Raw genomic sequence first — 13,880 nt, 5'->3', positions numbered from 1 at the left:
GCAGTGGGTGTGGTTTGGGCTTTGCTTCTGTGAAGATTGATAGCCTTGGAGACCCTGTGGGCAGTTCCACTCTGTCCTCTAGGGGTGCTGTGGGTCAGAATCAACTCCACAGCAGTAGGATGCATATAAAACACTTGGAAAGGAATGTGCTGCATAATGAACATCTGTCCTTTGTCCTGTTTCATCTCTTGTTTGTTTGTTTGTTTTAATTTTAAAAATTCATTTTGTTTAAATATAATTTATGTACAGTGAAATACCCAAAACTAAAGTGTTTTACAATGTTCCCTCCCCTCCCCTCCCACCCCTGGCAACCAACAAAGAAAGTTTCCCTCCATATATAAACCTGTCCTTGACCCTCTACAACAATGAACTAATACTGTATTTGTCCTTCTGTGATTGACTTATGTCACTCAGCACAATGTCCTCCAGGTTCATCCATATTATGCGGTGTTTTGCAGACTCTACATTACTTTTTAGTGCTGCATAGCATTCCATTGTGTGTATGTACCATGGTTTGGTCATCCACTCTTCCACTATAAAACTTAGAGATAAGTCCCTTGCCATATATGTAATTATCAGCTAATATGAATTTGTTGCTGTCATTTTGTCATGTGCTTTTTCATTTTTCGATTTCTTTGTTCCATATAGTTTTCTGTGCTGAGCTCATTTTGTTTATGAATCATGTTATCACTTCCTTTATTGCTGTTGTTTTAGTATTTGGAAATATTTATTCTGGTCCCCTTTTTTGATGTGGAGGCTTATCATTTTATTTGCGGTTACCCTATGATTTATAGTTTTCTTTCCAAGTTTAGAACAGTCTGTTCTGTCTTATAGTTCCCTTGACTTCCCTACCATCTAGAAGTTCTGTAGTGACACAGTTTTATCCCTCTTTTTGGTTTGTAGTTGTCCTCATTTGTCAATTGATGTCTCTGGTTTGCTGTTTACAATCTTGTAGGCTTATTTACTTTGGATATTTCCATAGCTGAGTTGGTTTCTGGGTTATACCATCATGTGTTAATCATGTGTGTTAATGGTCAGTTGTTGTTGGTTGTTGTTGCTTCTCTGTCCAAAGGGCACCCCTTTAGCATCTCTTGTAAGGTTGGTCTGGTTTTAACAAATTCCTTTAATTTCTGCTTATCTAGAAATGTCCTAATTTCACCATCATATTTGAGGGACAGTTTTGCTGGGTACATAATTCTTGGTTGGAAATTTTTCTCTTTCAGTGTTTTATATATACCATCCCATTGTCTTCTTGCCTGCATGGTTTCTGTTGAGAAATCCGAGCTTAGTCTTATTGGTTACCCCTTATAGGTAACTTTTCGTTTTTCCTGTGCTACTCTCATGATTCTTTCTTTGTCTTTGGTTTTGGTAAGTTTGATGATGACTACATCTTGGTGATTTTCTTTTGGGGTCTATTCTATTTGGGGTTCATTGAACTTCGTGAATGGATATATTCTCATCTTTCATCATATCAGGGAAGTTCTCCTCCAGCAAATCTTCAACAATTTTCTCTCTGGTTTTATTTGTCTCTTCCTGTTCTGGAATTCTGATTACACATAGGTTATTCTTTTTGATGGTATCCCACATGAACCTTAGGCTTTCTTCATTTTGTTTTGATCTTTTTTCTGATTTATCTCTTGCCAAAGAAGTGTTCAGGTATTTGCCTTCAATCTCCCTAATTCTGTCTTCCATTGATTCAGTTCTTCTCCTTTGTCTGTTCAATGTCTTACCTATTTCTGAAAATTTAGTGTTAATTTTCTGGATTTCTGTGTGTAGATTTTGTATCACTTCTAATTTGTCATTTATTTTGTCATTTTGTTCTTGTATTGTCTTTAGAAATTTTTCTTGGGTTTTCTCTGTGTTTTCATTAATCTGTCTCTCAGTTCATTGAAGATGCCTAAATAGAATTCTTTTCCATTCCTAATCAGGGAGTTCCAGTGCTGCATCTTCCTCAGGGGTGTGTTTTGGGTCTGTATTCTGATTCCTTGTTTCTCCTGCTTTATCTTGCTTCTTTGTGTGGTCTGTGGTGCTCTCTTGTCTCTGAGGCATTGTGATGTTTTTGTGTTTGTATTTAATTGGTGATTGTATGTTAGAGTGACTTGCCCACAATTTTCATTCTTTGTTTTGTTTGTATGTTATCTATGCAAGCAGGGTGCTGTGCTGTGCTCCTCTCTTCGCTAGTTGATAGTACTTATACACTCACCACCTGTCTCCTTTCCTGTTGTCAGCTTCTCATATGTCCCTGCCAGCCTTGGCAAACAGAGCCTATTCTTAGGTCCCTGGAATCCGAATGAGAATGCTATCACTTTAAAATCCAAAATGGTTGCCACTTGTAAACATTCAAAATGGCTGTGCCCTCAGTCACTTTAAATATCCAAGATGGCTGCCACATGTAAAAATCAAAATGGCTGTGCCATTCAGACAGTGGAAAGTCAACAGCTCAGGTTGTCTCTCCCCTTGCTGTTTCCCTTTGTAGTCATAGGCCACCAGTTCAGTTGTCCCTGCAGCCCTTGGTGACCAGGGCTGATCTTTAGGTCAATTCTCAGGTCCCAACACCACTTGGAAATATTCAGGCTGTTGGTCCCATCAGAGTAGCTGACAGTCCGCAGCTCCAACCGTCTCTATACTCACTGTTTTTGTTCAGGTTTTTCCACTAGTTGGTGCCTGATTCACTTCTGTATATTCCTTTCAAAGCTCAGGGCTCCAGGATTATCTTCTGTATCCCTGTCCATTGGTTTTTCTTTTCTTTGTTGAGGAGGGTCTGTGTCGCTTGTCTGCCTATTCCTCCATCTTACTGGAAGTCTCCCTATTTCATCTCTTATGATTGATATGCACATGTGCAACCTTTGCAACAGACCCCAGCATGCTGCCTCTTTGTACCCTCAGGCTGGCAGCCGGTGCCCTCTTTCTCCTCCCAGGAAACGCTGGCTGGGGATCAGTGATGTACTGGCCCTGGGAGCTGTGGTGAGGGACTAGGCAGGCGCCTGCTTCTGTCCCAGAGTTGTTCCCTGGCCTGGAAACAGCCAAGGGAGAAGCAATCGGCGATCACCACCTGTAAACGCTGGCCTTGCTCTCCTTTGCGAGTGGCTGGGGGATGGTGCTGGGAACATGGCTGGGGCTTGCAGCTGCACGTGTATTGAGACGCAAGGCATGTAGTGTTGGCAGCAGCAGAGGCCTCGGACTGCCGCTTGATGATCCACTGGGATTTTCAGCAGTGATCTGGGTGTGGGTCTGAGGGCCCACGTGTGGGTATGCGCTTAGGTGCATGGGATGGGTATTTAACTGTGACCTTCACCGTGGGGGGTCTGTGGTTGACATGTAGTCAGTAGTCTCCCCACCCTGGTGTGTTCGTCTGTCACACTGTAGTGGCTGCCATGTTCCTGTGATGGTGGCAGCTGTGCCACCAGCATTTCAGATAAATGCCAGCAGGTTCCCCCATGGGGGACAGGTTTCAGTGGGGCTTCCAAACTGAGACAGCCTGGGAGGAAAGGCCTGACGATCTCCTTCTGAAAATTAGCCAGTGAAGCAGTGTGGACCTCAGCAGAGCTCTGTCCAGCTCTCTCGCTCTGCCTCTGGTCTGTGCATCTCTCCTGTCTGTGTCTCTGCCCTCTGTCTCCTCTCTCTGTCTCTTTCATGACAAGGAGGGGCACACTGAGGAGAGAGAGCAAAGACACAGAGAGGAGCGGCAGGTGATGATGCCGCAGACTGCAGGGATGCTGCCACGGGCCAGGGAACACCTGGAGCCCCCAGCAGCCGAAGGAGGCCAGGAAGGGCCGTCCCCTAGACCTTCAGAGGGAGTGCGGCCCGTCCACACCCTGATTTCAGACTCCTGGCCCCCAGAACTGAGAGAATACATGTCCCATGTTGGAAGCCACCCACCTGGTGGTACTGGCTACGCCACCCCATGGCACCCCTCTGCCGATCACTTTCATTCCATCTAACTCACCTCCACCCCCGTGCTGTGGAGGAACAACCCCTGCAAAGCCACCATGTTTCTTAAATGCTGGAGTTCAGGTTTGCATATGTGATCTCCTCCTCCCGCTCGTGCAGTTTTACCTTTTATCGTGTGGCTGAAAGCCCAAGACTGACCTCAGCCAGCTGTCAGCTAAGGGCAGCTTTGAAGTTGTTGGGTTAACTGAGCAGACCCTCCTATCACATGCCCATGAACATCAGCAGATCAGGGCCCAATGACTCAGGACCACCTCTCAGACTCCATCCTTGCCGTTTCTGTTCTGGGGTCCGCCACCTGAAACCTGGTCTGGCTGGGCATCCGGGAGCCGGCAAGAGCCTGGTGAAGTACCTCCCACGGTGCTGCCAGCCCTGCTTGTCGTCTGCAGAACGGGGCTGCCCAGAAGCATCCCGTGCCATCTGCCCGGCTGCCCCCGGGTCCTTCCGGGCTGCCCCTGGGTCCTGCCAGGCTGCCCCAGGCTGGTACTAACAGGGGGTCTGACACTTCCTCTGACATTGCAAACCAGGGAGGGACATCACCAGGTGGGTTTGAGCCACCAACCTCTCAAGGAGCAGTCAAGTGTCTAATTGTTGACACCAACCAGGGACCTTCAGTTGTGCGGTTGATACTTACTGGATCTGATGTCTGTTCTTCCAGGTGGCGATCATAGCGGGCAACTTTGAACTGGCGGAGTACATCAAGAACCACAAGGAGACCGACGTTGGTAAGCAGGTTGCTGGCATGCTGAGGCCACCTTCGCTTTGGCCTAGAGACCCCACTGGCTTTTTGAGTCCTTGTGATGAGATTGGTTCTGAGCCTGCTTTGAGTGAAACCTAGCAGAGAGAGTAGCTGTGGCATAATTTCTGCCCCTGGTCTTAGGTCATTTTAGCCTGCATCGGGGAGGCTACGGAGACCCTTATGGTTCATGCAGCGGGATTAGCTAGGCGCCAAGCGCTGTGTTCAGGGCATCACTGTGTAGTCGGTGAATCCAGTGATTCAGGATTCCTTCAGACACGCTCACTGGAGCACGCTGTGGCACACATGCTTCCTTGTGAACAGAGGTGGTGACTTGATGAGAGAAAGTAGAAAGCCAAAAGAGTCCATTATACGGACCCCACTCCCTCTGCCCTGAGCTCATGGTCACCCTTCCTTCTAGTCCCCCTTGTGCCGACCAGGAGGATGGTCTCGGGGGCTCCTCCTCTCTCCCGCCGCCCCGCCGGGGGCTGGGCCCAGTCCTTCGTCTTAGAGGAGCCCGGTGGCCTGTGTCCTCCTGCCGCAGGCTTACACAGGACCAGCAGCGGGGACCAGTCCCATTGGACCGGCAGCGGTGAGCTTTCTAAGATGGCAGCATCCCATCCACAGGGGTGTGGGAGGGGAGCCCCAGGGTGCTTGAGACGTCGCCAGATGCATCTGCCACCATTGCCCTGCGTCCCCCAACCACGTGTGGTGTTGGGGTGAGCGTGACACCATGTTTTGCTGCCGAGCCTTTTCCGTGTCGAATGCTCGCCTTTCCCCAGTCGTGCGTGGTCCCCACCCTGCCTTGGAGAACTGCACAGGGTGCAAAGCCCACTGCTTTGCTGGCATCGGCAAGTGCCCCTCACTGAGCATCCAGGCCTCCCGGATGCTGCCTGATGCTGCCACGTGCCCCTCCGGGGAGCCAGGGCCAATTGCTTAATTGCTTGGAGACCCAGGGCTTCACCAAGGCGCATCACCACTCCGAGTGCGTTAGAGAGATTGATGAGTTAGTGTCTGCTAAGCGGTTTGGAAAATGATCCAAGTGCTTAGAATGCCAGGGATGCCCTTCCCACCTCCTTCCTCGTGCGAGAACCCAGTACAATAGAGGAGCTTCGGCTTAGGGCTAAAAATACTGAAGACGGAGCCAGGGCTGCTCGGGAAGGACAGCTGGGCCTGAGTGAGCAGACAGGTCCCGGCCCACAAACTGCAGAGGTCATCATCGGCAACCAAATGGATCCAAGTGACTGTGATGGCAGAACTCTGCTTATGGTTACAGAGGTGCTGGCCACCAAGGCCCAAGAGGCACAGGGGGAGTGAAGCACTTTCGTTAACCCAGGCCCCTCAGAGGAGCTGGGAGATCCTTGGGGCTTCTAGCCTCTGCCTTACAGATGGACGCCCCCATCCCTCCCCAGGGCTGATCCACGCTAGCAGCCTTGAGACCCTCCTGCCAGGTCCCTCGAGGTACCAGAGTTGGTTTGAAGCCTTTGGGGGATGTTGGTGGCACGTGGCTTCCTTGCTTATATGTGATTCGTCTCCCATTGGTGGTTCAAGCCTCTCAGCACACAGAGCTTTTGTTTCTTCTCATAAAGGCAGCACCTGGTTGCGGTGTGCACACTTCCCATCGGTTACTTTTTAAGCCTTGCAGGGCATCTCCAGAGGCTCTGGTGGCATAGTGCCTAAGGCACTTGACTATTAACCAGAAGGCTGGCAGTTCAAACCCACCAGCCACTCCTCAGAAGGAAGGTTGGGCAATCTACTTCCATAGTGATGTTGCCTCAGAAATCCAAGTAGGGGTTGCTATGAGTCAGGTCTGACTTGCCGGTACATAACAGCAACAACAACAGGGCTTCTCCTACTACAGGCTGGGGGCACCCATGTGGGTGGGACATGCACCTTCATGCTGCCTGGAGTGGAGGCTTAAGGTCTTTCCTTCTGGACCTCTGTGAGCCCCGGGGGTCTCGAGGGAGCATGCAGGCTGGCTCTCACTCCAGTCATCATCGTGGGGGGTGATGACCGCTGACACCGTCCCTCCCTCTTGGGCTTCTTCCTCTGCACAGGACAAGGGTGGGCAGAAAGCCTGCCCTCCCTGCAGGGTTCCCTCTGCGTCTGCAAAGAAGACAAAAGGCCTGGCAACAGGCAAACATGCTGTGAAAATCGGCCCTGGTGAGGGGTGGAAGCTGTGGGTCCCCAGTGGTGGTGGAATGGTCTGAGGAAGGCTGCACCACCTCAAGTAGGGGATCCGTGTCCTTTAATCGTGTGGGGAGGTTACTGAGATGCATCTGTTTTGTATGTTTTCACCATAATGAAAAGAAACTGTAAAAAACGAACAGACAAAACCCTACAACAACAAAGCCCCATGGAGCTGTTCCGCTCTGAAACACAGATCGCCTTGACTTGGGATCCACTCAGCGGGAATGGGTTTGGTGTTTTGATTGGCGAGGCTCTCCCTGGAGGGTGCAGACGGTGGTTACATTCAGCTGCAAATCCAAAAGCTGGAGGTTCAGGTCCATACACCCAGAGGCACCTTGGAAGATGGCCTGGAGGTCGACTTCCAGAAAACCAGCCAGTGAACCCCTGTGGGGTCCAGTCCTGCTCCGTCACAGGGCTCTCCACGAGCTGGAATCGACCCCACGGCAGCAGCTTTGAGTCTTTGTTCGCCTCGAAGCTTTGTCTGTCTGTTGTTGAGGTGTCTGGACTTCACGGCCTCCCTGCCCACAGCTCCCTGCCTTCCCATGACTTCTGGTCTAGCACCCTCTCCTGCCGGGCACACGCTCTTCTGGGGCTTCAGGAGGTTCGCAGGCCTGGCCTTTTGGGAAGTGATGGCCCCAGGGAACAAGGTCCTCCCTGCGGGGAGGGCTGGCCTACGCCCCTCCCCTCACGTCCCAGCCCCCGTCTCCCCCCGCCACCTGCTCTAGAGTCTTCCGTGGCCTTGTAGGGAGCCCGTGAGAGCCTGAGAAGCCCCTCGGCTTCTGACTCACCTTTGTGAACCCCAGGGCTCCCCAGGGCCCAGCAGAGAGTGTGGGATCTGGGGGTGCCTCAGAATCACCAGGGGCAGCGTGCAGCAGATGCCTGCGCTGCACCCCCCCCCCCCTCAGAAGGAAGGTTGGGCAATTTACTTCCGTAGTGATACTGCCTCGAAAACCCCCCCCCCGCCCCTGAGACTCTTATTTAGCAGGTCTGGACGGCCCCTGGAAACGCGGTTCCTCTCAAGTCCATGCCGACTCAGGGCGACCCCGTGTGTCAGATGCTCCAGGGGGTGCTTCTGGGTGGACTTGGACCGCCGACCTTTCAGTCAGTAGTCAAGTGCTTAACTGAGTCGTGGCCTCTGGAGTTGCCGTTCCAGTCCCTCCAGGGGTCCGGAAGCAGAACAAGCACCAGCGCCCTCTCTGCTCCCCACGGACCCCTGGGTGCCCTGCCCTGTCGCACGCCCACTGGGTGGTATCCTGCCCCGTCTCATGCCCCTTCAGGCTTCTTCAGGACGTAAGTGTTGACCTCAGACCTGGCAGGAACCGCAGCAGTGTCTTTCCGGGTTGCTGTGGGACGTCTGCACTCAGGGTGTGGGCTCCCCTGGAGGCTTGGAGGGGGAGACCATTCGGCACTCTCTCCCGCTTCTGGGCTGTGGTGTTCCTTGGCTTGTGGCCACATCACTGCCATCTCTGTCCCGTTTGGTCTCTGAGTCCTCCTCCTCCGTCTGACTGACCTCCCTCCAAGTCACTCTTACAAGGACACTTCCCGTTGGATTTTAAGTAGCCCTGGTGGTGCACTGGTTAAGCAGTTGGTTGCTAATCGAAAGGCTGGTGGTTCAGATCCACCCAGTGGTTTCACAGGAGAAAGACCTGACATTTGGCTTCCATAAAGATTGACAGCCTTGGAGACCCTGTGGGCAGTTCCACTCTTTCCTCTAGGGGCGCTGTGGGTCAGAATCGACTCAACAGCAGTGGGTTTGGGTGTTGGTTTGTCTTGACTTTTTAAAACCATCAGTTTAAAGGACATTCCCTCCACTCTTGAGTGGGGGAGCCTTTGTTTTCCAAGCGAGGAAGCATCAGCAGGAAGTCAGCCCCCTGGGATGTGGGTTTGGGGAAAAGCTGATGAACACAGTGGTTAATATTGTGGATGTGTCTGAAGTCTGCAACACCTGGAAATGGACCTGGAGAGAGACCTGGAACAGCACAGTGCTGTGGTTCCAGGCGTCTTTAACAGACAGACGACAACTTCTCATGATTACGATCCGGGAGCCCACGTGATGCTGCCGTGGGTGCCGCACTTTTCTTTCTGTCCCCCTTTCCCTCTTAAAACAATTTGATGTCAGTCCCATTGGGTTCCTTCATTTGCCAGCGCAGAGAAGGGATGGTTGAGGGGTAGCTGTGAAAACCCAGTTCATCCCTGGCTGTGGCTGTCCAGTGTTTATCTGTGGCTGGGCAGATGACCCCAGCAGGCTTTAAAAGCCCTTGCCCCAGAGCGTTTACGATGGATTCTGTCAGATAGCGGTCCCCCGAAGCTGGGCTGCCAGGGAGCTGGGGAGCTTGCGTCCGAGACAGCCATGCAGATGTTAAGCATGTTGCAAGCTGATAAGCTTCGGAGCGGGATCACCTCTTTCTTGCAATCTCGGTTATTTTTGGTTTGGTCCGGCTTTGTAGGGAGAGGCACAGTCGGGTGGATTAAATGCCATGGGTTGCTCTTCCTCTGCCGAACAAGGTTTGTTTTCGTCTATCTTGTCCTTCCGCAGCTTTGGAGAGAGGGGCCGGAGGCTTTTGTTTTTTGAAAATGGAGCACGTTACGCTGATGTGTGAGTTTGGGTGTCTGATTAGCCGGCTAACGAGGACTTGGAGACTGTTGCTAGGTTTCCAGACCGAGGGCCTGTGTAATTATGCTTTGGATATGTATAGATCTCGGTTAGGGGGTGGTGTGTTCAAGCTGATCTCTCAGTGCAGTATTGGGGGGTGAGCGTCTGTGCATGCAGAATTCATACGGACGTGGAGAGCTGATTCCTTAAAAATGCACCTGTTCGGGAAATCTCACCTGCCGTGAAATGAACCAGATCAGATTTCAAAGAAGCCTCCCGTTCTGACTGGGTTCCTGGCGTTTGGACTGAGACCTGCTGCTCACCCTGAAACATAGGCAATGAGATGACTAGGCAGTGTGTCCTTTGTGTTGGCAGTACATGCAGCTGATTCTCGGGGAACCCCCAGTTCTAGCGCATTTCATTTAATTACATGAGACTGATTGGGGTCACCCTACTCGAGGCTCCCTTTATGAGCTGGGAAGATGAGGCTTTGTCAGGAAACTGGCTGCAGCGTGCAGCATGGGATGCTGTAGTGGCCATGGGGAGTGGCGGCTTCCCACGGAATGTTTACAGAGCTAATTGCTGAGGGGGGAGGAAACTGTTGAAATCCATACCGTGTACCCCGTATGTTGCTGCTGAGCCTGCCCCTTCCTCGTCTCCTTGTGGGCCGAGGGAGCCGTGTGCGTTCAGTGCCGCGTGAGTGCGGGGTTTCCAGTCTATGCGCGAGCAGAGCAGACCCCCATGCTGAGCGAGGCTTCAGCCCCGGGTGCGTGGTCCCGTCTGATGGTGGCATCCTGACTGCTCTTGCTGCGGAGGCCTGGGCGACGGCCGCTGTGCTCCAGTCCTCCCACCCTTCTTCGGTGGGGTCAGTCTAGAAGGGCTTTTTCCCACAGTGTGGACCATAGTTGACACTCGGGAAAGGGTTTTCTGCCGCAGCCCCAAGCTGCAGGTGTGTTTGATTGGGTTGGAGACATCCCGTTTGGCTGTCTGCCAGCACTGGTGCCCGGGGGTGTCGACTTGGGGCTCTCCCATTGATGTGTCCCAAATGCTGTGCGCGCCCTCTCCGGGACGCTGCTGATTTTGTCCCGTACAGACCAGCAGTGGTCTCGATGCCTCCACACCCTGCTGGGTATTGTTGGCCCACACCAGCCCTGCCCGCGCCCTGGCCCCCGAGCAGCCCTGGATGGGGTTTGCCCACCATTGTCCCCCATCTTCAGCACCTCTGCAGGGGCCTGCCTCGTGGCTTTGCCTTGCTGTGCCGCTTCACGTACAGCGGACACGCGTGGCCTCGGGGCAACATGCTCCCCGAGAAAAGCTGGGCAGAGGCCCCCTTGCGCCCCCGCCCCGCCCTCGGAGGCCCCCTCGCGCCCCCGCCCCGCCCTCAGCACCGCACTGCTGCCCGTGCCCGTCTGGGCCTTCTGCTTCGCGGCCTGGGCAGTCTGCCTTCAGGAGGCGCCTTCCGCTCTGCAGCCCCTGCCGTCTCCCCTGCCCTCGTCACGTTTCTGCCGAGGTCCTCTGATTGCACGGATGCCCTGGCCCCTGAGGAGGCCCTGGGTAAACAAACTTGAGTGCTGACAAGTTGGAGGTTCAAGTCCCCCGGGCGGTCCTGTGGAAGAAGGCCGGGTGGTCTCTTGCCGAAGAACCAGCCGCTGGAAGCTTGTGGAGCCCCGCTCTGCTCTGACGCCCGTGACAAACCAAACCAAATGCACCGCCGTGGAGTTGGACCCGACACACAGCAGCCCCTCCGCGGGTTTCCGAGTCAGTATCTCTACGGAAGTAGGTTGCCCAACCTTCCTTCCGAGGAGCAGTTGGTGAGTTTGAACCGCTAGCCTTCTAGTTAGCAGTCACATGCCTTAGGCACCGCACCACCAGAGCTCCTACACGTGATGCACGTGAGGAGGGCATGTGCCGGACAGCAGCTGGAGCCACCCTGGCCCCGGGTTCCCAAACACACCAGACCCACGACCCCGTCCACGAGCAAGATTACGCTCAGTTACATCCACAAGTGCAATTCCTAAGTAGCATACCCGAAGTGTGCTCAGGCCTTTAAAATGGGCGTCCCGTCTAAAGCCCGTCAAGAAATAATAGAACGAAGGAGTTGAAGTTGGACACGGCTGCAGTGACTGGCATAGCGGTGCTCAGGGACACCCCCCCCCCCAGGCCTCATCCCTTCCCAGTCACACGACCTTCCTTTCGGCAGTGAGCCCGCAGCTGTGAGGCCAGAGTGCCTGCCGTCGGTGGTGGGGATTCCTGTACAGTTGTGACCCACACCGCCCACTCACTCTCTCCTTTACTGGTCTTTGCATTCCGGGAAAATGAAGAGAGTAGTTCACATCCACCCGGGGCCTCAGAAGGAACGCCTGGTGACCTGCTTCTGCCTTGAAAACCGTTGTCCTCTGCACAGGGGTCACCATGAGAAGCCGTATGGAGCACGTTTACACTCTCCACAGGGCTCCCCATGAGAATCATAGGGCGCACCATTGTATGTGTGCTGCACAGGGCTCCCCAGGAGAAACGTAGGGTGCACCATTGTATGTGTGCTGCACGGGGGGGTCACCATGAGAAGCCGTATGGAGCACGGTTATACTCACACAGGACTCACCATGAGTCACGCCCAGCTGACGGTGACGGGCTGACCAAAACCATGCAGCAATACGCCATGTCAAGGAAGATGGAGGAGAGGCTGTAGCAGCTCCATTCACGGTTCACTTGGGACCGCGCTGTGCATGGCTGGAGCGTCCCTCTGGCCCCTGCCCAGCGCAGGTGAGAAGTACCCTGTCCCCAGCACCACCAACGGCTGAGACAGTCCCAGGGCCCTTGGGTGGGGTGAGGCCTCCCAGTGAGAACTCCGGCTTGGGTTCTAGGCAGGTCGTGTATGGGGCGATGCCTAGGATGGTGCAGCCTTGCACACGAATGCTGCTGTGTTAAGCCTTCTAGAACGTTCCTCTCTGTCCACCTCCTTACCACTGCCCTGCTCCTGCTATCAGCCTCACCTCCTCTGACCGAGGGCTCTTTGGCCCCAGAAGCCCCTCCATGCTCGTCCCTGAGCTCCATCTGGACTCTGCAGATGGAGAAACCTCCATAGTCCGGGTGGCGGGCAGGACCAAGGTGACCTCCTACTTGGGGGTCGGGATTCTCATCCCGGTCAGCACTGGAGTCTTCCTCTGCCTTGACCTCGAACCTGTGGCCTCCCAACCTCTCCCCCAGCTTTCCCTGTAATTCACCGATGTAGGTCACGTCTCAGCGTGAGCCCAGTTCTCCTCATCCTCACAGGTTTCCCCTCCTGTTCTCCGTTCGTGGACTCTGAGTCCTGGCAGAGAGGTCATGTGCACAGTCAGGGCATCCTCGACTGTCCCTCTGACTTCGCTGCTTTCTCTTGCTTCCCTCACCGAGTGTCCTCCTCCCTGTTCCTGGCCCTGTAACCAGGCCAGGTATGACTCTTCACCGCCTGTGCCGTCTCTTCCCTGGAGGACCAGCGTCTCCTCCAGGCTCTGGGGTCCAGCAGAGTCCAGGATTTTGTGGCTGAAGAGCTCGACTTGTGCCCTTGGAGGAGTTAGGCCTTGAGGAGGGCACTGAAGTCAGGGTTAGGGGAGTATGAAATCCCAATGGGATATAGACTCAGGAGGGCTTCCTGGAGCAGGAAGCAGCAGGCTGTCTTGATCTGAACATCTAATGTTTAGGGAGCCAGCCTTGTGCTCTGTGCTTTCTGCTCAGTCCTAATGACAGCTCTATTGGGGAGGGACTTCCACTGTCCCCATCTCGCAGGTGGAAGCTTCTGGAGTTCTCAGACTTGTGAAGGACACCCAGGAAGCTGGGATTTGAACCGAGGCCTCTGGCTACCCAGCCAACCCCTGACAGCTGAGAATGCTGTCCTTAACCTTCTGTGCTTCTCTTGTGGCCTTTTCCTCCCAGGCTCTCGTCTCACCCGCCCCTCCCGCTGGCCTCTGCCCCTTCTCCCTCCCCCCTGCCTTCCGCAGGTGGCTGGCCATCTGCAGCTATTCCGCCTAGTCCCCCTCCCCCTGCAAAATTCCCCTCTGCATCTCTGCTCTCTTTCATCACATGTGCAAAAACCTTAGTTCCAAACAAGGTCACGGTCAGCGGGAACAGGAGGAGGACTTGAACATGGCTGTTGGGGGACACACTTAGTCCTGATGGCAGTGTTTACAGGGGATGAGGGTTCAAGCAGGGGCATATAAGGACTGCATCTCTGAGCCCTCACCCACCCTTCTCTCCTCTGGGTGAAAATGTATTGGGATCTACTGGGAAGGAGATACCAAGGCCCCTGGACATTCCAAAACCAAACCCACTGCCGTGGAGTCTATTCTGACCCACAGAGCCCCTAGAGGGCAGAGTGGAACTGCCCACAGGGTCTCCAAGGCTGTCAGTCTTCACAGAAGCAAAGCCCAAACCACA

General features: G+C 53.8%; 1 protein-coding gene across 1 annotated transcript in view; it reads left to right on the top strand.

Annotated features, from left to right (window-relative positions):
- The window catches only part of SHANK2 (SH3 and multiple ankyrin repeat domains 2), a 626,142-nt gene that overhangs the window by 186,982 nt on the left and 425,280 nt on the right, over positions 1-13,880 (top strand). Inside the window, exon 8 of the mRNA XM_007949326.1 lies at positions 4,607-4,673. Within this exon, the coding sequence (XP_007947517.1) occupies positions 4,607-4,673 (67 nt within the window). The remainder of the gene's footprint in view (positions 1-4,606; positions 4,674-13,880) is intronic.

The sequence above is a fragment of the Orycteropus afer genome, unplaced genomic scaffold (assembly GCF_000298275.1).
Source record: "Orycteropus afer afer isolate SDZICR_OR568_19922 unplaced genomic scaffold, OryAfe1.0 scaffold00244, whole genome shotgun sequence".
Classification (NCBI taxonomy): domain Eukaryota; kingdom Metazoa; phylum Chordata; class Mammalia; order Tubulidentata; family Orycteropodidae; genus Orycteropus; species Orycteropus afer.
Note: the sequence above shows the minus strand (reverse complement) of the source record. Positions and strands in the feature narration are given on the sequence as shown.